The sequence below is a fragment of the Strix uralensis genome, chromosome 10 (genome assembly GCF_047716275.1).
Source record: "Strix uralensis isolate ZFMK-TIS-50842 chromosome 10, bStrUra1, whole genome shotgun sequence".
NCBI lineage: Eukaryota > Metazoa > Chordata > Aves > Strigiformes > Strigidae > Strix > Strix uralensis.
The window spans coordinates 1,400,813-1,425,466 of record NC_133981.1 but is presented as its reverse complement, the minus strand read 5'-3'; the positions used below and the strand labels follow the sequence as shown (position 1 = coordinate 1,425,466).

The window sequence follows — 24,654 nt, the reverse complement described above, 5'->3', positions numbered from 1 at the left end:
CTCTGGGCTTGGATAAGCCAGGGGCGCTTACAGCTCCTGGGCACTGCTGGGGAGCTCAGAGAGCAGCAAACCCTCGCCCCAGCCTTCTCTGCAGTCACAGCTGGGGGCAAAAGGTAGGATTTAAATGGCTGCTGCTCCTGGCTGCGGTGCAGATGCTTCCTGTTTGAGTTGGGTGCAGTTCAGGACCAACATAATATTTTAACAGGCTTGTAAAAGCATGGGAACCAGGTCTCGAAGCAGGCTGAGCTTGCCTGGTACTCCAGGCTCCTCCACTGGCTCCAGACTGCTGGTTCATCTGGGGTGGGGGAAGCATTTGGGTCAAGGAATTTTTTTTTTTTCTATTCTTTTTTCGTAAAGTTAGCACCTCAGTTACAATTTTAAAAAAGCAAGCTTTGACTGCGGGGAGGGTAGAGCTGGCTGTCCTTGGGATTACCCAGACAGAGAGCCCTGCTGGGTCAAAGTAAGACTTTAAAGACATCTTACACCTGCATTGCCCCAAGCTGATTTTTTATTGGGCTATAGCAAATACTGGCCTGAGGCTGTGGATTTCAGGGCTTTCCAAAAAGCTGAGCTTGAAGCAGAAAGGGAACCTCAGGCCTCCATGAGGCTGGGCTGCCCCCAGACCTCCAGTCCGCAGCAGCTGGGGAGCAGACACCATCCACAACGGCAATTTGGCAGCATCAAGGGGCCACAGCCCCCTCCTCCACAAGCTGAACAGCAATTTAATACCTCCTCACCTTTCCCATCTCACCCTCGGGAGGGACGGCAGTCACCAGTGATGCCCTCAAATGCGCTCTGTTCAGAAAACATAACTTTATTATTAGTTGCAATATACATTGTATTCCTTTAAGAATCTTAAACTCGTATATGGTTTTTCCCACTGAAAATACATGTGTATGTATATATGTTTTTATATATGTATATATATATATAAGTGTATTTTATTGAACTGGAACACAACAAGAGAGACAAGCTCAGAAATCACTTGGAAAATTAAATGTGATCTCAACGGGTTTGTGCTGGCAGTGTGCTGAGGTGAGTGATATAAAAAGAACAGGCTAAATAGAAAATGTTGTGGGTTAGGCAGTGGGGAACGGTCTCAGTGCTACAGGTGGTGAGATATACAGTAGTTACACATCGCTATTGCTCAGTCGTGAGTGCCACCTATTCTCAGAGGCAGAGCAGTCTCTGGAGTGGCCCCGCACAGCATCGTTCGTAAGGGCAGCTGTGCTCCCTGCAGATGGTACCTGCCGCTTGAAAATGGAGTTTAATTACATTTCCCTTGGCAGCAGCTCTACTCATGACTAATCTGGGCAGCGAAGGAAGAATTCCTCCGGGCCATGGTGAAACCTAACTGGGTCAATATAAAGTAGCTTACAGGCAGAGTAAGGGATCAGCAACAGCAGTGAGAGCTGAACTGCGCAGGCTGGGTGCAGCTGGTGCAAATCAGCATCTCAAGTGACCGGGACTGATCTGCTCCTGGCTCCTTCCCTCTGCACCCATTTCCCCACCTGCACAGGGCTCGGCAGCCGGCCTGGAGGCGGGTGCTACCGCAGCCTTTGGGGCTTTTTTTGGGTAGGTTTCCCTGTGTTAATTTCCCCAGAAGATAACTCTTCAGAAAACTGGCTGAGGGTGGCAATAAACGCTGCTGTGCCAGGGCTTGGGGCTTATTTGGCTTTTTTGTTCTTGTTGTTCTTTCAACTTTTTGTTTGTTAACCTGATTTGCAAACACAGCTTCCCCAGACCACATGCCACTGCTGAGCTTAGCTAGGCAGAGGGACAAGTCTCCCCCAGATCAATGTAATTGGTTTCCTTTTATTTCTGCTGAGCTGCAGATGTTTCTGGGGTGAAAGGACACATTTGAGCAAAGGCACTGACCACGGACCTTCCTCTGCCTGAAGCCAGGTTTGAGGGAGCAGACGGGCTCTGACCTTCCTGCTGGAGGGTCACTTCCCTCCCCCCCACAAAGTGCTTGTCATTTTGGGAAGGGATGTAAAGAATGTGAGTGAGCATTGATTAACTCCTCCTGACTTCCTCGGGAAAAGTGCTTTCAAAAATCCCATCCTTAAGTTATCATCTTGCTCCTACTCCCGCAACATCTGTCACCACTGGATCGCACCTACTTGATTCCCCTTCCAGTTGAAGAAGCGGGTGAGGTTTTTCACCACTGTGGTGTTTCTCTTCTTGCTGTCTTTCCCCAGCAGCATCTGGCAAGGAGGGATCTCGCTCAGGGAATGGAAATTGCAACAAGCCAGGCTGCTGGATGATGCAGAGCAGGGCCTGTGCATCGCCTCCTTCCCACAGCAAGTGTCACCAAAGGTTTAGCAGGGGCTGGTGAGCACAGCTGATTGCACTGGAATTGTATTTGAATCCAAAGCTGGTGTTGCTGAGAGAATGACAGCGCATTCCTCTCTTTAGAGGCAAGAAAATACAAGTGTGAAAGTGCCTGGATCAACCTGTACAAAAGAGCTTTCCTGACCCGGGCCCCTTCGGGCAGTTACAAGGCCATAACCTGCGTCTACACATCCTTCATCCGAGCAGGACTGAGCCCTGATTCTGAGTGTTATTGCACAGAGGTCCCTTTCCTGAATCTTACCAGAACTGATTTCAAAGGGAGGAGAGGTGGGTGACCCCCCCACAGCTGTCGCAGGTGGGATCCAGCCCTGGTGACAGCGGCTCAGGGCTCCCAGTGCTGCCAGGGAGGGCAGTGAGGGGGCTGCTTTGTCACTGGGGGAGGTGCCCCGCTCTCATGGTGCAACATTTGCAGGTGTTTTCTTCTTGCAAAACTGGAGGGAGAGGTGCAGATTAAACCCCTTCCCTTTGGCTCGTGCCAAGAAGAGTCTTCAGAAATAGGGCCACCCCCTTGGACAAGGTGACCCGCGCGGCCAGGCTGTGCTCACTGCGCAGCTTCTGCTGTATCCGTGCAACACCTCTGCTCCACAACTGGCCCTAAAGTCTTTGCTTTCACCCTGCTGCCACCACAGAGCCGAGCAGCTCCAGGATTTGGCTTGTCTGCACCCCGGCACCAGGCCACAGGCTCCTCCCCGGCAGCCTAGGTTCCCCGGTGCAGCAAGGCAGATGCCGGACGGCTGACTGCACCCTGTTCTCTGCCCTCGGCTCCCCACGGGGCCCAAAGGGGTGAGCTCGGCCCCTCAGCTCACGGATCTGCCCGAGGGGGTTGTGCTCGTTAGGAGAGACCGGGGCCAGCTTCACGCTGGGATCTCTGTTCACGCTGTGGGTCTCCTGCTAAACCGGTGGACCATGAGGACACCCACTGCTAATCCCCACCCACCAGATGCTCTGTGCTTCTCTCTAGCATTATTTTCAGGACATTTTCCAACTGATGAAGGAAAACAACAGATTATGACTGTAAAGTTATGGTGAGAGGACTGGATCCCGGTAGGACAACATTATTCCTTGCCAGGAGAAAGAACAATTAACCCCTTCTTTAGACTCTTCTCCCACTTCTTCCCCAGCTCCCAGTCACCTCTATATACATCATATATTATATTACTATATTCTCTTATAACTTTGACTTTGCTTTTTCAGTTTCAGTAGAGCAAATGATTAATTTCAAAAGAATAAAAAAAAGGGGGGGAAAAAAAGGGAAGGAAAAAAAGCAGCCCCTAGGAATATTTACATAATAGTTCATTTTACAGAAGAGATGAGGTTTGGCATTGGGAAAAGCATGGTTTTTGAATGTGCTAAGTGGGTTTGATTCCACATTCGTCCTCTCCCCGCTGGGATCCTGCTCTGATGATGAAAAGTAAAGAGCTGTTCAACACGCTTTCGCCGAGTGCAAACTCACCGAGGCTGTGCAGGGTGGTGGGGGAAGCTGTCTTTATGGCCTCCGCCGGTCCGGCCTGTTTAAAAAGGGCCGTATCCAAAGGGGTCTGACCTTGAAAACCAGCCTTTCACCTCCAGGGAGCTGTCAGCTCCATCTTTAGCCTCTCCTCGTTACCCAGCATGTTTGTTACTGCTCTCCTCTCAAGGACCAGGGCTTTTAAGGTCCTGGATGGTGGGGATAGGGAAGGGCCTGTATGCACCTGGAATCAAAACCATGAAGTGGAAGATACTGACTTCTTTAACATACCAAAAATTATTGCAGTATAAATACACCCCTGTCACCCCAGCGCAAGCAGAGAAGGGGGAGTGGTGGGGGAAGTTTGGTGTGTGAGGGGCATTTCAGTAAAGTCACCCGGTCTGGAAAGCTTTGAGGGCTGCTCCCACAGCCATCAATTCTTCTCCAGAGTAGAGTAATGGCCATTTACATCAGCAAATGTAAAATGCCCCACCCTTTGCCTCTCCCCCCACCTTCCCTTATCTTTTTCAGAGAGACTTCTATTAAGAAAAGCATCTATTCCCAGAAAACCCCGGTAAGAGCTGCAAAACCAATTGCTCTTAAGTATGGCTGGTTTCCCCAGCTGCTGAGACCTTCTGGCCAATCCATGTTAGTATTTCTGTGAAGACAGAGGTAGAGACCTCAGGCAGCTCTTTGTGGAGGGCATGATAGGCTTCCTCATACACCTGCAACCAGGGAGAGAGTGGAGATTAGCACAGGAAAAAAAAAAATCTGCGTGAACAAACCAGTCTTCAGTCCCCTCTCATCAACACCCACAGGTCCAACACGTCCTGCCCACACCTCGTCAGGCTTCTGTCCTAGATGTGGCAGGTTATGAAATCAAAGAGATGCCAGTGGCAATGCCGGCCCTCTGCAAGCAGGAAGGCATTGGCATTGCAGCTTGGTGTCCGTGCCTTACCCAGGCGCCCTGCTGCCCTTCAGGAAGATAATCATGTCCCAGCCCCATCTATTTCTTGCTTCTTATCCTACCAAGAAGGAGGAAATACTTATCATGCCCTTGGAGTTTAAAGGACAATGGGGGATGTTCCCATCATGCTTTGTGCAATTTTACTCCTTTTATGCCCAAACTATCCAGTTATTTTTCCAATGACAAAAGCTTTCCCTTGGTCTCCCTGTCTCTCTTTCAGGCTCATTCATGTGCTAACAATTGGTTAATCAGCTGTGGCTCTCTTGAAATGAGCAGATGTGAAGTGGCTTTTGTTGCGGGGCACTTTGGAAGGGCCCTCCCTGTACCTTTACATGCTGGGGCGTGAGGTATGGTTGGTGCTCACACAGTTGGCGTTGTCCAGAAGGGCTTTTGGGGTCAGCACTTTACCTGCTTATGAGCCTCACCCTACTGCTACATCAAGCTGCATCACGTCCACGAGACCCTCCAGGTACACAGCCACTGCTGGGTCAGGTCTTGAGACTGGTTGCAGCTGGTGAGAGGCCACCACACTGTGCCCAGGGAGGGCTGCACTTGGGCCACCTCCCAGGGAAAGGGGCTGTGACCTGCTCGGTCTCACCAATGCATCAGCGCTGCTTTGCCTCCAGCTCTGCGGAGTGCAGCAGGCTCCCTTCCCCTCACAGTCACTCATGCTCAGGCCACTGCTGACAGGATAATACCCTAAAAATCAAGAAAGCAAGATGACCTTGAGCGTTTTGTCCTGACTCTGCACTGTGTCCATCAGTAAATATGACCCTTTGATGTCGCAGAGCTTGTCAGAAGAGCCGTGTAGCACCAGGATGGGCAAAGTCAGCTTGGGCAGAGCTCGCTCGATTCTGGCAATGGCGTTCATCAGCTGGATGACGAAGGAGACCTTCATGCCACCGTGGTAAACCAAGGGATCAGATGTGTAAGACTCCATCTGGCAGGGAGAAAGAGGTAATTTAAGGTTAGCAATATTTCATGCAGAACAGTCAAAGCAAATCAGCCTGGTGGTGAGGAATCTCTTCCCTTGGCCTGCACAGTCATTTCCTGCTCTGTCAGGACATCCTGCCATCAGACTCAGGGTCGAGGTCTCTACTGTGGCTGCCCAGAACTGCTCACACCACCTGGCTTGCTCCTTGCTGCATGTTTCTCTCCTACATCACTAGAAAATATTCAAGCCAAAACTCTTTCTGCAGGCAAACAACCAGTGTCAGACAGAGACTGTTTCTGTGGGGGCATCTGCCTGCATTTTTCTCCTCTGCCATGTCCTTCTGTCACTCAAATGTGACACCTCTTCTGCAGAGGGTTCTTCGACTGCGTTGCTTGAAAGCTGATGTTCTCTGGGTACTTATCATCTCTGCTGAGGGCTCAGATGTTCTTCTTTTTCATCTTCTTTCCCTGGGGATGAAGACCATGACCTACCCCTACAGACAACCATCACATCTGACTGCAAAGCTGAGGGATCCTCTCAGGGTGAAAAATGTGCACAGCTGACACAGCAAATGATGGTTAAAAAAAAAAAAAAAGGTCAACAACTTGCTCAGCCAGACTGTGAGAGGATAAAAATGTACAAGAGCTGGTGCAGAAAGTTGCTAGGAACGAGTAGTTAGTGCAGCAGGCAAATCTACAGTAAATATTTGTATACTGTACATGGAGACGGCCCACACAGCCACTGCCATCTCAATATTTGCCAGAATGCTTTGATTATGGGTTGGTCTCTGGCGCAGCCTCCAGTTTCTCCCAACGCTGGCAGATGTTTATAGAAATGATGGTTATTTATAGGTTAGCCAAAAAGAGTCTCCTTCTCTCCTCGCAGGCAGTGGGGTCTGTTCACATCCTCCTTGCTTTGCAGAAACTTGAGGCCCTCTTGCTGTGGCACACGCCTGGCCTGAGGGGACCACGGGTGGGAGGTGGCCCACAAGGCCACCCCAGGGACATGTACAGGTGTAGGCACAGACACGCACGGTAGCAGGATGGTGTGGCCTGCTGGTCCCTGCAGAGAAGCCAGGAAGGCTTTGAGGTGGATTCTGCATTCATCTCCCTGTGAGGTGAGATTATCAAGGTGGCAGAAGGGCACTACGCGGGGGGGGCTTTCCCGGCTGGGGGCACTCGTTTGCCAGAGGGTGTAAAGCCAGTTTTCCTCCTCATCATCTCAAACGTGTTGGAGCATGAAGCACTGGAAGATGTTGCTGGCAGCAAGGCATGTTGGTGCTCACAAGTCTTTCCCCATCACCTTCTTGCTTCCAGTCCCCACCATCTCCTGCTGCTTGAACCCGAGTGCAGCAAGGGGAAGCAGTGGGTGGGAATTTGGGACTATTAGGGGCTGGCACCCTGCAGGCCCAGCCCACAGTGCTGAGGATGGTCAAGGCAGTGACAGCCGTAGAGCTACTCTAATTTGTGCTGGAGTTGGACCAAAGAAATTTAAGTTGTTGTAGCATCCATTTAGGGACCCTTGGATGCAGCAGATGTTTCTAGTATTTGATTAAGACCATCGCTGTGTTTTGGCCTCTGTGCAAGGTCATGGCTACTCTGAAGAGAGGGGTAGTTTTTGGCAGGGAGACAGGTAGCAGTCTCTCACCACATACGAGGATCTTATGCATAGTATCTCCTTTTCAAAGAAGCAAGTGCCCATGCATGTGGAGGGTTTGGAAAACACTGTAAGAGGCCACTGCAGAGATGAGCTTGTGGTTAAGGTAAAAGAATCCACTCTTCAGACACGCTGAGCATCCTCTGCTCCTGCTAAAGGCTCTAGGAAGCAGAGAGGCTGAACACATGGTCCTCTGGGCTCCACACGGACCCTCCCAGTGCCCAACCAGCTTGTTGGTGCAGAAACCTCCACCCACATCCTCCATCCCCCACACCACTCAGCCTGCCTGCCTGCCATACCTTCCCTCCTCTGCAAAGTGCTTCACGAGGGCAGGAAGCTGCTTATGTTTAGAAAGAAGCATCCTCTCGTGAATGTGCGCATGGAAAAAGTTCTGCTTTGACTTCCAAAACACCAATGCCCGGGGTGGTGTTGCTAGTTCTCCTGTTGACAGCTGGGTGTACTCTGATATTTTCAGCCAAACATGTTGACTTTTCACCAGCATTTTGAGCAAAACCACTGTGTTGCACTGGCTACTCTGCAACTGGCTTCAGCCTAATCTGGGAGTTACTTGTCTGGGTCTATGTCACAGCACTGCGCTAAAGCAACGCATCTTTGAGATGGGTTTCTTTCTATTTTGTAGGGTTTTTTTTTTAATTGAAGGCAACAAATGAAGGACTTTGCAGGGGAGGGAATCAGGAGCGGTGGGTGGATGGATTGACAGAAATTCTCTTACCATGGAGTAAAACAATGTTGATGAATTCATGTGAGCTGCCCCCCCCGCCCCATAAATGCTAAAAGAATGACCTAATGGGTTTCTTTCTTTCTCCTGTTCTTTTCTGAAAGAACAGGGATTTTTGAGCTACTGAGCAGCCAACAAATATTTTTGTGTAGATGATGGGAGGGGAAAAAAAATAATAACCCAATCCCAACCCAGATCGATCAGGACTGCAGGGGGAGTATCCTGTTCCCAGTCAATGAACAGGAATCTTTGTCAGAGTTAATGGTCAGTGGATGGGCCGAGTGCAAAGCAGCAGCTTGCTGGGGAAAGAGGGAAAAGACAGGGAACTGCCTTTACACTCTGAAAGCTATAAAATGCAAATCCTGCAAGCTCAGAGCTCCCGCTGGCTCAGAGACAGCGGGTAAGAGCGGGTCAGGGTGACCCCGGGAGAGCCTGCGGCTGCCTTCAGCCACGGGTCCAGCAAGGGCTCTGCAGAGGCTGTCACAACAGCTCTTTTTTGTCTTTATGTAATTCTAGGACAGAAGCAACCATCAGGGCTCCTGCTGCTCTACATTCCCCTGCTTAGACATCTCCAACTTCCCTTTGCATTTTGCAGAGCAATAAATTAATTATAACATAATTGCAGCCTCATCCTATGTGGACTCTGCAGGAACAAGTCTAAAGTCATGGGGACTATTCCACTGAAATCAACAGCAGCAAACAAAGATTAGTGGGGAAAAGGGGTGCCCACCCCTGTGATGTTCTTCTTCCTTGGAATAACAGGACTGGGTTTTTAAGGTTGCTTCTTGCTCTCTTTTGTGTCTCTTGCATTTGATATAGCAAGCAGATCAAGCATCTCCATACCATCCTGTGTTTCAGTCCCTCCACCCTGAGGACAGCCTGCTGGGAACACAATCTCATCAGGAAATTCTTGGATCAAGTCCCAAAAATATTTCTAGAGAATAGAAAGTTGGTCTGGCAGGAGAATGTGTTTAACATATAAATAATGGATGTTTCCAGCACATTGTGTGCTTTGAAGCTGCCCGTCTTGAGTCCAAGAGGAGGGTGGAGTGTGTGTTAGAGGCAGCCAGAGGGCTGAGATGCTGTGTTGGCTTCAGTAAGTGCCTGGAGCCTCAAATCCTGCTGTTTGAAGATGGTCAGGAAAGCACTTTACATCACAATCCACAGCTGCTATGCCAGCTGTGTGTTCACTTGCAGGTGTGCAGGCAGCACAGCCAGGAGGGGTTTGTTGTCTCATTTTGAGGACTGCTCCATTATCAGCAGACTCTAATGAAGCAGACCTACAGTTTTATCCACTGCAAAAGGCTTCCCCTTGCTCCGCGGAAAGGGCAGAGGGCAGAGGAAAAACAATGCTCAAAGGAAGCTCTTGAGACTTGGAGCATCATAGAGCAGAGGGAACAGGAGCAAATATTTGGGTAGAAAGACAACACAATAGCATTTATTATAAACTATGTCCCGTGGTTGCCGTGGTGATTCCTACCATGACCCCAACATGGAAATGCTCACTCAATATTGTGCTCCAAATTAAGGGAGCTCACTGACACTTTTCTAAATGCATTATTATTCAGGATGTCCTCACATCATCACTTTTCTTCTGTAAAGCTATCCAGTGCGGCACTAGCACCTTCCAGCAGAGGATCCAGCTGTCAGAGGTGTATTTAAAACTGCCACCCTTAAGGACCAGCTGCAGCACGGAGTTCAGTGTTACACAACACATCAGTGCAGAAGCAGGCAAAGACCCACATATCCCAGCCACGCTTACTCTTCAGGTGACACCCTCAAATTCCTCTCCTCCTCCAGAGCACTGATTGCTTTTAGCCTCTAAATACAAATGCAGAAGTGAAAACTTTCCTCTGTGTGATTTTAGTGAATTGATTCCCTAATTTAAACCTTTTCTCTGAATTATATGCAACAAGTTATGGCAGCTGAATGTAATTAAAAACAGGTTTCTGTAGCTTGACTGGAATCAGCCTTCTTCTCAAGTATATATTTTGTGCAGCCTTAAGAACATATATCATATGGTGCATCAGTGGATGCACAAGAACTCGCTCCATGCTAGTCCTGACAGTTTCCCAGAACCTACTCTGTCTGCCTTTTCTCTGCTCCCTGAATCTTTCCACCTCCAACTCAGTGAAATGTTATGCTCTGTTCACAGATAAGTCAACTGAAGGTCGTTTGACCAAAAAAACTCTTCGGCAGAGCCAAGAAACAACCCTGAAAGCCTTGAGGCTATCCTGGGAGACTTTGCTTTCCAGTTTACTGAATGGGTGAGTCAAAGAGGTGGGATATGCCGAAGCTGAATGCATTGCACTCACACAGCCGCTTGACATCGGCTTTGCTCCTGATGCTTTCAGCTTCAGTTCTAATGCCAGTCGAGCTGCCTCCCCAGAGGAAGGCAATTTATTAACTTCTACTTAAGATCTGAACCATTGCATGAACAGCAGGAAAAATTACAGCAGCTGTCAGTGAGCTTATGTGGGAGCACAGGAACAACCGACCACTACACCAGCGAAGCTCTCTCTTTTGAGGCACCCTTGGGTGCCCTTTTCTATCATTCAAGTTGATTTCTGAAATGCACCAAGTTCTGGGTCCAGCCAAAGCACCTTCATTCATTTACAGTTCTTGCTTCCCTCCTTTCACTCCTCCCACAACAGTGAGAAGGAAAACCCTCGTTAAGTGTTGTTGCAGCAGTTGCAATGACGTCTGGTTTTGCCAATGATAGCAACAGTTACTACTAGGAGTGGGTATGAATGGGAGAAGAGTCCCAAGCTATGGTGACACTACAAAAACTTCACCCTGGAACAGTTCCATGCACAGTCGCGGTGGTGGAGCTGGAACTGGGTTGTTACAGCGGCTGCTTCAACTGCAGCTGGGTTCAGTATTATTCTCAGGTGCAGCAAGAATACGTTGTTTGTTTGGAAAGGCCAGCGTGTGATCCAGGAGACCCTGAAGTGAGGTTTTTGGGGCAAGCATGCTCTTTTCCTCTGTTGGAATGCATTCAGCACAACGTGATCCTGGTTTGCAAGCAGCAGAACCCATCTCCAGGACTGTAGGGTTTTGCACAGTTTCACAGCAAAGAGTAGGGTTGGAAAAATGGACTTTAGCAGTGTGTTTGTAACCTGTGTGAGTTGGGTTTTGCCACTGCGACAAGCGGTGGTGGTGGAGCACAGACAAACATGGTTCCCACGTGTCTCCCAGCGCAACCACAGCACAGGGCTCTGCTCTGTCCTGTACCCAGAGGTGTACCAAAGGGAGAACAGCTGATTTCCCACAGTCTTCTGCTATGTGCAGTCAGTTCCACTGACTTAGATATGTTTCACCTTTTTACACCAGCATAGATCTTGCCCTCATGATTTAGCAAAACACTTGGTTTTTTTCTTAAAGAGAAATGGCAGGACTGGGACAAGATACTGACTATGCAGTGACTTTAAATGGCATTAAGGTTCTCACCTCCTTCTTGTTCCGGGAAATTGCATTTGGATCTATTGATCCCAGTGACAGGTTTGGGAGAACAAAGTTGAGCACTTTCGCTGCAAAAACCTGTGGGAGAGGAAAGCAAACAGCTAAAGAGCTAGTTAGAGCAAGAGAGATAACACAAGAGGGCCAAATCCTGAGCTGGTGGGAATCAGCATGGAAGTTAAATAGTTGAGATATGTCAGCTGACGCTGGAGAAAGATCTGTCCTATATTTAAAACATTTCTCTTAAAGAGAAAGTTTTTAAACTGCTCCTGGGATCAGGGAGTGGGTGTGATAGTCTGAAATGCCGTCAGCTGCCCGTCCACAGGCAACATCACAACTTCATTTTACTTTGCCTCTTTCTCATTCTCAAGCTAATTTCTAAAAAGGCCTCAGTTGAGCACTTTGATAGGAAAAGCCCTTTCCAGCCCTTGGAAGGGCTGGGTTGTTGTTTTACTGCCCCTTCCTTGCTGCCACATCTCTGATTTCAGCCTGCAGTGCCTAAGTGATGTTCGGTGCAATGTGCAGTAGTTGCCTAGGCTGCACTCTTTTTCATAAGCATATTCTCCAGAGAACCTGTAAATAAACAGCAAAATGTGCATGCATTGGCTAAGGCAATCCATTGCTCACTTGTCTCCTGGGAATGAAACACAAAAGCATTCAGCAGCCCAGGCTCGAATCTACTGGCAGAAGAAAGGGTAACATCTTTCATTTCAACAGCACTCCAAGCACATTGATACCAGGGTTCTGCTCTGATCGCTGATAGCTGTCTTTAATTAAGTGATCACCACTTAAATCAGAAAATATGCAATGAGTGTTTGTAGGTCTGTTTTATGGCCCTTTTGTCTTCACAGCCAACACTTGCAGGTAGGCTGTCACCTCTGTTCTCTGTTTCTGCTGGTGTGTAGTCACTGCTGAAGCGCTCCCTAACATTTCAGATCACAGATGATACACAACAGAGTAACTGTGATATCAGAGGAAGAATGCAAGGCTGATGTCAAAGTCGTTTGAGAGTGAAAAGCCGTGAAGACTCACAGCAGATTTGGAAACATGTCTGTGCCTTGGGGTGGCTACAACCAGTATCACTGTCTGTCAGGATATGGAGCCCCTCACTGGCTATGACACTGTCAGCAAAACTAACTTCTGCTGAGGTCTCTGGAGTTAGGCTACTAAAGTAACATATCCACACCAATGCAAGTATGAGCTTATGGCACAAACAAGCAGGAATGGGGTTTTCTTTGTGTTAACTCCAGGCAGCGATGATATGAGAAATGCACCTTCATGAATCCTAGGCAAGGTTATGGACTCTCTGTGCTGACAACACTGTAACAGTTTTGCTTCTCTCCAACCACGTACAATGACGGAGATATACGCCAAGTAACTTTAGACATCTAGCTGAGGTCTAGGTTGGAAGAAGTGCAATTGTCCTAGGCTTTCTTTATAGAGTAAAGGGAGTGAGAGAAACACCCCCCAGAACACCTCTAGCATCCGAATAATGGTCTTGAAGTGCCTGTCTCCAAACATTATCATGACAACCTCAGGCAATTAGGCTGCCCTAAAATTGGAGCCTGAGTTAAGAGCTAGGGTGAGTTCTTACGCCTAATGACTGCTTATTCAGGAGGAAACACCTTTGGCATGAGAGGTTAGCTGATGCTCTCTCAAGATCTGTTCAGAGTATTGGCCAGAAGATCGGTAAGTTGGTGTTAAGGCCACAGATATTTAGGTCCAAGATGACACACAAAAGATGGCATGTTTTTTGGAAGATGGGTTCTTTGCTTACTTTTAAATTTGGCCAAAGAAGGAACTTAGTTGATATACCCTCAAATTCCAGAAGCCATGAGTTTGATGGGGATTCTGCTCTGTGTCTGCTTGGTACGTGTGTATTTACATTCCCAAGGATCTGCAATAGGGATTTTGCAGAAGGAGCATAAATTTGAATCTTCCTCTCATATGAGCAACAATACACCAGCCTAATGATGTGCTGAAGGCGGGGAAGGTGTGACAAGGAAAGCAGAACTGCATATATGCTCTTTCTCAGGCTCTTCCTTGTTGGAGACAGGCTAGGCAGGCTTTTGTCAGATTCAGTATGGCCGTTTTTCTGTTCAACTGATATATGCTTATCATCCCAATCCCACAGCCTCTGGTGACCTTGCCTCCGTGACACGCTTTGGAAATGTTCTTGAAGTTTTTGTGCATACCTGGAGTTTTGCTAAACTGAGTCACAAGCTGACTGCTAAACCGCTACAAAGATCCGTCTGGCTCTGACCACAAGTACAGCAGCACATACTGTCCGGGGTTGGGGCTATCAGTGAAGTGATTTCTGGTGTTCAGCTGTACAAGAGAAGCACCAGGCCCTGTACATGGCCATGACAGATGTACTTACACACACACACATATATATACACTCCCTGGGTGCATAAAAACTCTCTTTTATGCACAGACAGAAGTAACGTTGGTCTATAGGACTGATTGTGAAAGGACTCTGCCACCATCCCTCACACAGTCTTCAGATCTGTGGGAAATGCTCCATTCCCTCCAACATGTACCACACCCTCAAAATTCAGATGTAATTTTGATGACTCTTGGAGGCAAGGTCATGGCCACAAAAATAAAATTTTATGTTATAATAAAAAATTCAGGAGGTTCCCCTGGGCCTTCACTGATTTTGTGAGCACTGTGCTACAGTTTGTGACATGCCAGACTTAAATTAAAAGCCATGTTGTTGAAATGCTGGCTATATGTGATACAGGAAGAGTTTATCTCCCTGTTGGTGAAAAGTGGCAGTGTCAGTTCTTGGGAGAATAGCTCCCAAATGATCGAGAATGGGTAATGCAATCATGGGGCTATGACTGGTTGGGCTGAGGCTGGTACTATGTTGCAGTGGTTATTAGAGCTGCTCAAGGTTACTGCAGGTGTGTGAAATACTAACAGTGTTCAAATCCAGCCCTTCCCTGTCTGTGAAAAACATCTCAGAATAAGATTGAAATAGATGGCTGAATATTGTCTCTCAACTGGAAGTGTAACTTAAAGCTGATTTCATGTTTTTTGCATTAGTTTAACTATATGGATGCTTTGCAGTGTAGACACTTTTCTTCTGAATGGAGCAATCCCTGTTTCTTCCACACCTTGATGTGCTTATTTCTCTCTCCCATGACCTCTGCTTGCCAAACTGCTTGTGTGAATGTCCTTTAGTTCATTTCAGCTACAAATGAGGTAGATTTACAAAAATGTGATGTTTGCACTGGTTAAGCTAGCCAGGCTCATTTGACTAAGCCGAAAAGTCTCTGGAAGAGACACTGTGGTGAGCTCCCGAGATCAGGTTGAGGGCAACTGAACAGTGTTATTGGGGAGATACGGTATCAGGGACATGATCTGATATATGTATCAGATACGATGTCTCTGTAACTGGATAACAAGCCAACTCATATATGTTTGATGACTAACATCTCTGCTAAACCAGACAGACCAGAGCAAAGCCAAAATAAGAGATTTTAAAATAGTACTCTCTTCCAGTTTGACTATATCTTTAGAAGCAGTCCTCTGCACTGTTGGTGGGTGCAGATTCAGGCTGCATGACTGGGACACCCTCAGGTACTGGAACAACATGATGTCCAGTTGGGTTAGAAAGCAACAGATCAGCAAGAGGCAAAATGGAAAACACAAAAAATGAAAGAATATTGTGTACCGAGTCCTTAAGGAATAGGCTGAAGGTTAGTACAGGATTAATCACTACGAAGTATTTCCTAAGGGGTTGTCCTGCCCACCTGATTTCAAAGCATTCAATAGCAGAAATGTAGTGGGAGATATTATTTTACCCTTACTCTGCTCTTTGCCAGCATATGTGACTCCCATCTCTTTGCATCCTTTGAAATGTTGAAGATTCAGAGCTGAATTTTCTCCAGATTAGTTGAGAAGAAAAGGGGGAAGGCAGCAAGATCCCTTTCTCTCCAGTGGATTTGCAACTGGATGCTTCTGCCAGGACACAAGATTTACAGGGCATTGCTGAAATCGTGTTTCTGCACAGATCAGAATTTTATTTTCCTGCACATAGTGCAGGAAATGTGCTGTGTTTCTGCTGCTGCCAGGGCTGGTTCAGAAGCAAGGGAAGGTATTTCTAAGACAGACTGAAGGACCCAGTGTGTAATCTGGACCACTGTTATTGTTGCCTTGAGCCCTCGTTTGTTTAGGCCAAGGTAAATTCTTGCTCAGCTGGAAAATTCCCCAGCAAAGGGATGAATGCAGTGGTCCTTGGGAAATGGCCCAGGGCCGAGAAGAGTACCAGTTCCACGGGAAAACCAAAGCCTTTGTGCCTCAGGGGCACAAACACCAATGAAATGTTTTTTGGCTCCCAGAGGAAAAAAAAGCACACAAGTGTTTTCAGCTCAGCTTTATGGGAAAATGTGGTTTATGCAGGAATACTCTGCCTGTTTTCACTCCCTCCTCTTGCAAATACCTTTTCAACTCCAGGACTGATTTCAGCTAAATTTGACAGAGCAGAGATATTTCAGGAATAATTAATTTTTTATCAGTATTGAGATGCAACAATAGATTTGAAAGAGCACTTGTATTACTGCATGCAAGAGACTCTCTAGGAAAGAGACTGTATAAATACCTCCAAAATACTTCAGTTAGAGATTAGGATTTCCTACACTGAAATAAAGCAACAATCTGGTACAGGTCTGCAAGAAACCAGACTACAGTAACACTAGTTCCCACAGAACTGGTGACTCCTTATTTCAGAAGTGGTTTAGCATCTAGCAAAAGGTGCAGCTCTAGAAGGAAAATCTTTCTGTATTTTCCTTGACTGAACTAGAAACAGGAGGCTAACAATGTCTCTCAGATTCAAACCCTGTATTATTTTTTTTTCTTAATATTCATACTTTTTTCCTTTCCAAAGTAAGAAAAAACAAGTGCACTGGTGCTGATGGGACCCTTATGCTGAATCGGGTATAGCCTCACCTGTGAAGAATCAGCTCCCAGCCCCCTAAAAGCGTGCTTTGGTGCTCTGACTCCTATTTAAATAAGTTTTCCCAGACTGGCTGACTTCAGGATTCACTTTGCCTCTGAAAAGTAGGTGGGACCGTGGGGAAGGCACTTAGAAGGAAAATATTGACTGGCATCCAGGTGGTGCAGATCCCCCCAGGGTTTTGCATTTTAAGGCCAGAGGTCTTAACGCGTTTCCTTCAGTGGAAGAGCGAGGTGATTAAAAAGCACCCTTTGGTGCCTGTAACGATTTGTGAGGTCAGTAGATGGCTTTGGCTACAGCAGAAGGTGTGACAGGATTATACTGGAAAGTGAGGCAATCTGTTTCCTTTCTCTCAGAAGAAAAAAAAAAGCAAGAGAAATAGCTTAGAAGTAGATTAAAACAAGAATCTAGCCCTAGGAGAAGAGTCTAGGGAGAAAGGATAAAGGAACGAGTCCTGTGGGAATGAGATGGTCTACCCTTCCTGCTGGCTTAGCTGGTCCTTCCCTTTGCTTCCAGCTTCTTTTAGGATTGTTGTTTATTATTTTAAAAATCAAGACAGGAGGGGAGAGCTGAGGGTCAGTTGCCTTGCAGAGCCTCCCTAGGGAAGGACAAACTGGGCAGTGAAATTTGGATCAGAAATAGCTCTGGAAGGGAGATGTGAATGGGAGGGGGGTAAAGCCTAAATGCCAACTGAATTAGATGGTCTGGACAAGCACCAGCTATGGTACCAGGCCAAACGGGACGCTGCCGGGGCAGTGAGGCTTTAGCTGGAAGCCTCCTTTGAGGCTCATGAAGGATTCCTGGGACTCAAGAGCACTAGTTTTGTTTAGAAATTGGTCATCCCCCAAACGCCAAAAATAACCCTGGCCTGACTTAGCCAGCAGCCTGTGTTGCAACTATACCCAGACTCTGTATGAGTCAGGAAGAAAACTGTAGGAGAGGAAGGGAAAGGATGGCACTGTGTGGGCTGCCACAGGGTGTGGTGAAGAAAGCACAGTCTGCTACCACCTCCCGAGGTAGCATCGTTATCTGACTCTCATTTAAATAAGCTTTTCTGGATGAGTTCAGGATTCACTTCCCCTCTGAAAAGTAGGTGGGACTGTGGGGGTGGCACTTACTTAGAAGAGAAGTATTGCCTGGCATCCAGGTGGCACAGATCTCAGCAGGGTTTTGCATTTTAAGGCTAGAGGTCTTAACGCGTTTCCTTCATCAGAAGAGTGAGGTGACTAAGTGCAACGCGAGACTGCTCTTACCTTGATGGGAGTGGCGACTTCTGGGCTGGCTACCACTAAAGGAGAGATTAACAGCATGCCTGAAAACTCACTGGGTCTCTCACTAGCTGTCAGAATGGAGATGGCTCCTCCCTGCAATGCAAAATAACAGCCCACAGCTTAATACAGGTGTCAACATCTCGTTTGCACAGTAATCCTGTTACTGGAAGGGTTTTAGTCCAAACAAGCAAATTATTTCTGCCCAGTGAGAGCGCAGTGTGGTCAGTGAGGGAGGCTGGAGGTGTAGGGGCACTAGAAGTGTCTGGGTTTTGTGGGGGAGAAGAGCCCTGGTTTCTGTTCTCCTGCTATAAACCCTCATGCCACACTGAACTCAACTCTCCGCGCAATGTCCATTGGCTCCCCAGGATGCCTTGTGTCCTCCTCAGTTAAAAGGACTAAGAAGAAAATGTCTGAAGTGGTAGTTCAGGTGGGACTTGAAAAATAAGTTGAGGCTCTGTCAGCGTGACAGACTGGTGCTGCGTTGGGAAGATGCCATGAAGCCGGGCTCGTTCCGTGCTCGTGGCACCGGTAACCTGGGCAACGGCAGTGCTGCCACCCGGCATGTGAAAATCTTCACTAATTACTGGAAGTTAAATATTCTCCTCGGTGTCCCCAGCCCCTCCAGCCCCTCAGAGCTGCGTCCAGGGCCTGACAGCAAACACCCAGTCCATGGCTGAGAGCTGAAGGCCAGCCAGGCTGAGCCCTCCTGCATGAGGACAGGGGCTGGTGGCGTGCGGGGTGGGGGACAGAAGGGATCTGGCTGGCTCGCTCGGGAAAATTTGCAGAGGATTAGTTGCTAAGGGAAATATTTGGTGAACTTCCACGCTGCCGGAGAACCAGGGGCTTGTTAAATGGAGTAGCAGCAAGAAGCATCTCAAAGACCTCACTGGGAAATTAGCTCCTTGTTACAGCGGCTTTGGAGCGCAGCGAGCACTTCAGAGCATGCCGTGCCTTCTTATGCAAGAATGCCTGTCTATCTGAGCATGGGCTGAATCCCAAAGAACTTATTCATTTTCCTCTCCTCTGGGAAGGCAGGGAGAGCAGATCAATGACATCAGTGGGAATATTGCTAGCTTGAATAAAGGGATTTGGCCCGTGCTCTCGGAATCAGACTTCAGATCTGTTCACCAAATCAGTGCCTTTGTTTTTGCAGTCCTAATCCCTGGTACATTTTCCTGTTAGGCTGTTTAACAGAATGAGGCTACAGGGTATTTTTGTGCTTCATCCCCTAGCTGCTCACAAAGCTTTGGAGGGCTTAACCTCCTGGTTACTGGTTAAAATGGAAGAAGCCCAATGCTGCAGGGAGGTGGTGGTGTGAATGAACGGTCCTAGTAAAAAATAGGTCCTTTGTTGCAAATGGCACTAATTAGGGCCATGATCCGGGTAGAAAAGTTAAGGACTGACTGCACTCAAGACAGATCTTGTGGGGTAAGGCACGCTGGCAAATCAGTCGGGGAATGAAGCCAAAGGGAAGGTTGCTTGTAGTTTTTTCCCTGCTGCGGGCTGAGCTGTTTCCTCCCATCTGCAAGAGTCCCACCGTGCTACGGCATGGCCTGGGTGCTGCCGGGAGGAGCAGGGGACGGTGCTTACCATGGAGTGCCCCAGAATGAGAATGGGCAGCTCGGGGTGCTCTTTCTTCATGAGATCAATGTGCTGCAAGCTGTCCCTGATGAAGACGTGGAAATCTGAGACAACCATACGATCACCCTCGCTCTGCCCGTGGCCAACTGTAGGGGAAAAGGAGAGCATGCATCTGAGTCATTCGAAGCAGTGGTTGCAGTCGAGAAAGGCTTTAGCAGAAACATGCCTGTTGCACTGTGACTGTCCTAGCTTGACCTTCTCCTGCAGTCATCTCTCAACAGAAAGAGTGCTGCAGAAATACAAAGGAAGCAAAGAGCTGTTTAAAAAGTGCCATACTGGCCACGATCTGATTTTTTTAAAAAAATCTTACATCCCCCTCTGTTTCTACCTGCTCTTCAAACCTAAGAGTACTGATCTAATCTCTTGCAGCCTTCGACATCAGGGTGAGGAGAGCAGAGGGGCTGTCTTGCCTTGCTGTAGAGATGGTGGGTCACTGCATCCTGGGAAATGGATTTTTTGCCCCAGGGATCAGCTGCTGGAGGCTGATGGCTCACTGTGCAGCAATAACTGCTGTGTCTTGGCAAGAAACAGAAAAATTCTAACTAGATATGGTCGCTATAAACTTAATGGGCCATGGACACAGCCTTTTCCAGTGCCTGGGTGTGCAGGAGCTTTGCAGAGCCCTGCCTTTTCTCACTGATACCCTGGAGCACTCGGTGGGCTGGAAACTGCTATGAGGTGAAGCTCTCAGCAGAGGTGGCCAAGTGATGGTGGTTGCAGAAGCCTGCAGTGGCAAAGTATCAAGTGGCATGCTCCTCCTAAACAAGTGCTAATGCAAACTGTACTGCACCTGGATGCTGTTAGCTCATTCTGTATCTGGGAATTATCTTGTCTGATGAAAGGAAAGGGAAGGGAAAGACTAAAACGGGAGATGGTGGGTTGCTATGGGAACAGTGGCATCCCTGGCAGAGGTGGAGCCAGCATCGCCTCAAACACAGTCCCAGGCAATTTTGAGCTTGCAAAGGCTTGAAATTAATACCACCTTGGGGAAGCAGTTTGCATGTTTACCTGACCAGACATACATGTTATTATCTATCACAAATAGGAATCTTCCTTAAAACCAGTCTCCTTGCTTGTTTCTGTTCCATGCAGGTTGTTAAGGAAAACTGTGAAAGGGAAAACACATCCCATGTATATGGGACAGGGTATAGGGAGTCTCAGACAACATCCCTCTCCTGCTGTGTGCCTCCCTAGGCCTTCTCCAGTGGGCACTTAGGCAGACGTGAAGGCACAAAGGGGCAGTAACTTGTCAAACGATGTGAAGTGCCTGATAATTGTTTACATGCTGGATGGTACCCCCTCTAGTGATCAGCAGAGAAAAGCATTGCCTACCCAGCCCAAAAGGTACAGGCTTCTCAGTTAGATCTGCAATAGTCATACCAGAAGAAATCACTATGTCTAAACTTAATTTTCTTGCAAGCCATCCAAAAAAATCACCTTGCAAATTAGGCAGAACTTCTAATAAAAAGCTGGACTAAATACAGTACGTCTAAGAAAAACTGAAAAAAACTTTTGCCCTGCCAGGTGCTTTCCAGAGCTGGGTCTCTTGGCAGTGAACACCGCAATCAGCCATGCTGTCTGCCAGATAAACCCATAGATGTCAGCTGGTCAATTATAAATAACATATTACCGGTTCTGCTTCCCATGCACACACTCCAGTTCCTGCCAAAATACGATATAGCGAGCATCATCTGTGGATCAGTGACCAGAAACAAATCAAAGAGCCAAATAAAATACAAGTTGCAATAACCTGCAGACGTGAAGCCACGTGTGTGGGTAGTGGATCTATTAACTTTAAACTGATTTTTATTACAGATGAAAAGTGAGATTTTGCCAGGTTTATACATGTCCAGTCCACTCACTCTGTGGACCACAAATGCACTATCTGTCTATTATTTAAACTTCAAATTTAGCAAGTTAATATGAGCTGAATAATCCAGAGAGAAGAGCATTTTCTCTTAGCAGAGCTCTGCACTTCCACTTCTTTTTTTCTCCGGTGCTGCTTGCACTTGCTTCGACTATCTCTTTCTCTACAGTGTCCGTGGAAGACAGCTGAGCAAGCAGAAATAGCAAACCCCTGTGGCCCAGGTCCGTATATGGGCCATGACTCACCATTGTAGAGCTGTGAGGCTTTGCTCTAATTTTGGATGAGACAGAGGCAGGTCTGGAAAGCCTCCTTGGTCCTTCAGCATGGAGAAAATCCCCTGGTCCTACCACGTAACAATGATACTGCTCATAACAGTCAGAGTTACGACTGTGGAAGCCAAGAAATACTTGTGCAATAGCTGTGACAGGCATCTCATTTGATTTCTGCAGGGTTTGGTGGGTTTTTTTTAATAACTTAATGAACGCACCTTTTGACCCCGCTTTTAACTACTAAACTACTGCTCCCCACACAGAGGGCACACAGCAATGCTTGAGGAGCAGTTTGTCTGCACATATGGTAAAGGAAGGCCATGCCAGTCATTGCTGTGATACTATCCCTGCCCCTTGCACAAGGTTAGCCAGATGGCATTGCTGGGCTCTGTTCTTTTATTTTATTATTTTTCTCTCTTTCCTGCCAAGAAACCAAACCTACTGCACCAGAGAATGAGTTTATTGCAAGCTTGAATCTCCCAGCTGAGAAAGCTTCAGGGTGAGGAACAAAGACCTCTTCTATTAGATGAAAGACATGTGCACAACCAAACATCAATGGAGTCAAGAATATTGACATGGTTTTCCCTGATCTTTTGCCTTTAGAGCTGTTAAAAATGAAAGGTCAAGTTCATCCTTGATGTAAAGCTATTTGGGTTTTGCTGGGAATTAATCTGACATAACGGTTCCACAGTGCCAGTGGCAAGACAGTGGGTGCAAGAGGAGGGGAACTGCCTGCACCCAGGGAACTGGAACTAACCAGAGGTGACACAACACCCAAGAGAAGCAACAGAGAAGTGTCATGAGAATCACAGCTCCATGAGTTCCTCATCACAACACTGCCCTGGGGCCCCTGGCTTCAACACGGCAACGGGAGATTATAGTCATGAGATGCTCATCTGTAAAGAGCTGTGGCTGCCAAGGCACATCCACATGACACACTGGGTTATCAAAAACTGTCGAATAGGTTTCAAATCTGGCTTCACATCCAGCTCGTGTGGTACACTGCCAGTATTGTGTATGTGCAGTGAGCACAGTGATCGACCGTTTCAGGTTGTGTGCACTGAGATAATTGTGGGCACTCTTTCCTAGATGCGAGTCTTTACAAATGAGAATCCAAACCACACCTTTCCAGTTGCAAATCTAGAATTAGAAGGTCTAAGCCTCCACTTCCAACCAAACACACCACTGCAAAATAACATACTTTGCTCAAACAAAGTCTGAATAAAGGCTGCAATGATCTGGCCCAATACGTCGTAGCGATTAAGTTCTGCCCTCTGTATTTTCTGCATGAGCTCTGCAGTTCTGCCACTGTAGAGACAAGAACGGTAATTCATGATCAGCCAATCCTGTCGAAAGCATGAATTCAGAGCGTGATTTCATCTATCGTTATAGATCCTCCAAAGCTACACACCTCTCTGGATGGAAGAATACTGGCTGGCTGTGCAGGAAGACAAAGCTGAGGGTTCAGCTTTGAAGGTGTCAGAGCTCTGGGGAGTGTGTTATCACCATGTATGTATCACTGCCTGCATAACGGATCATGTGGCCCTGCAAATGCATACTTCTACAAGTCCCTCCATTCCCCAAATCCCCTATTCTCTGGTGCTGTGGGGCTTGCTTTTGAAAACTACTCCAAAGCAGCCAGACTCTTCAGCTGACATTGGCTCACACACCTGAAAAAATGTTACATCCTGGTCAGATTGGAGATACGCTGAAAAAAAGGGTAAATCAAAAGCACAGTGCAACTCAACGCTCCCTTCCCTTCAGCAAAGGCCAAATGGGAACTGCCTGAAGAAACGAGCACCCCAGCTCTGGGCCTGTGGGGCAGATTCATTCAGACGAGCGGAGCTGTGCTGGGTCTCCACTGGTACGATGCTTTTTTCCTGGGGCTGTTGGCTCCCATCATAGCTGAAGAAATCTGTCCTTAAATACACTGAATAAGACCAACAAAGCATGAAGCAAACAGAGAGCCTGGCAGTGCCCATCTCTGCACACCCTAGGGCACATTAGCACCCTCTCTGAGGCCCTGCAGGGATGGATGAGCGTGGCAGCATACCTTGTCCACCCTCAGATAGTTGCACAACTTTTTTTCCAAACACCAACTTTTATATAACCCCCACACTACACATATTTCTTTCTCCTTCCTAGTGCCAGACGCTCCTGACAAAGGCACAGCCTGACCCTGCACGCTCAGGTGTGGACTGAATCACTCCTCAGAGCTTCGGCGGGAACATTTTGCTACGGAAGATGAAGTGACAGGGGAAATGCAGGGTCAAATGTTGATTTCAGCTATGCTGCTGTAAATTTACCGATTTCAGTGCTGTTTCTTAAAGCTTACAGTCATGGGAGAGCAGAAATTATGGGCTATGTTGTTTTTTCAGCCTTTGATCCCTATTTATTATGGAAAAGCCATAAAACAGAGAGAGAGGACATGAAAAATCTGTCTGGGGAGCTGTAATTCTCCAGGCAGGATCTCTATCTTGACTTTTCACATATTTTGAGGTTTCCAGCTTTGGGAGAAAGGGGAGGGTTTGGATCCATTTTAGTTGTAGTGAGGACACCATCACAGGCATCTGTGGGGTGAAATGCTCTCCCTAACCAACTGATGGTAAAAACAATCAGGAAGAACGCAGGGCTTGACTCCTGCCTCGAGATCCATCAGATTTTGTGTCTGTTTTCCTCTCTAGATATGTATCTCCAAGATTCTGAAGTGGGAGGACCGGGAACAGGGAGAGTTAGGAGAAGATCAGGCACTCGAGGCTTACTGTTCCCTCAGCATATGGCAATGGCACTGACACAGGAGCACCAGGAGTTTTCAGAAGTAGTTAAAGGTGAGAACGGCCACCACTGCACAGTCAGTGATCCACCAGCCACAGCCAAGGAGTCACTCCCATACCACAGACTCCACATTGAAAGGACACTTCTTAATTATGTCCGAGGGGACCACTGGCAAGGCTCAGTCCCATAGCGTCTCATTTAATAAGCTGAAGCATGGGTGCAATTCAGTTCCCAAAGGAACTGCTGGAGGCCAGAAAGGATGATTTTACTGCTTCAGCACTGGCTCCACAGTAGCAGCAGGCAGCAGCACG

General features: G+C 47.5%; 2 protein-coding genes across 11 annotated transcripts in view; one reads left to right on the top strand and one right to left on the bottom strand.

Moving 5' to 3' along the window:
• Window positions 1-24,289, top strand: part of ABTB1 (ankyrin repeat and BTB domain containing 1) — a 58,150-nt gene extending 33,861 nt beyond the window's left edge. For 2 of the 5 annotated variants that reach the window (XM_074878787.1, XM_074878788.1), the window contains exons 13-14: window positions 10,254-10,365; window positions 22,961-23,057. In XM_074878787.1, coding sequence (XP_074734888.1) covers window positions 10,254-10,365; window positions 22,961-23,042 — 194 coding nt within the window. In that variant the 3' untranslated portion in view covers window positions 23,043-23,057. Of the gene's footprint in view, window positions 1-10,253; window positions 10,366-13,691; window positions 13,818-22,960; window positions 23,060-24,252 lie in introns of those variants that run through there. The other 3 variants (XM_074878789.1, XM_074878792.1, XM_074878790.1) reach the window with 3 other exon arrangements.
• Window positions 799-24,654, bottom strand: part of MGLL (monoglyceride lipase) — a 115,301-nt gene continuing 91,445 nt past the window's right edge. For 5 of the 6 annotated variants that reach the window (XM_074878793.1, XM_074878794.1, XM_074878798.1 and 2 more), the window contains 5 exons: window positions 19,382-19,518; window positions 17,774-17,884; window positions 11,549-11,638; window positions 5,494-5,709; window positions 799-4,527 (listed from right to left, as the gene is read on the bottom strand). In XM_074878793.1, coding sequence (XP_074734894.1) covers window positions 4,402-4,527; window positions 5,494-5,709; window positions 11,549-11,638; window positions 17,774-17,884; window positions 19,382-19,518 — 680 coding nt within the window. In that variant the 3' untranslated portion in view covers window positions 799-4,401. The remainder of the gene's footprint in view (window positions 4,528-5,493; window positions 5,710-11,548; window positions 11,639-17,773; window positions 17,885-19,381; window positions 19,519-24,654) is intronic. The other variant, XM_074878799.1, reaches the window with a different exon arrangement.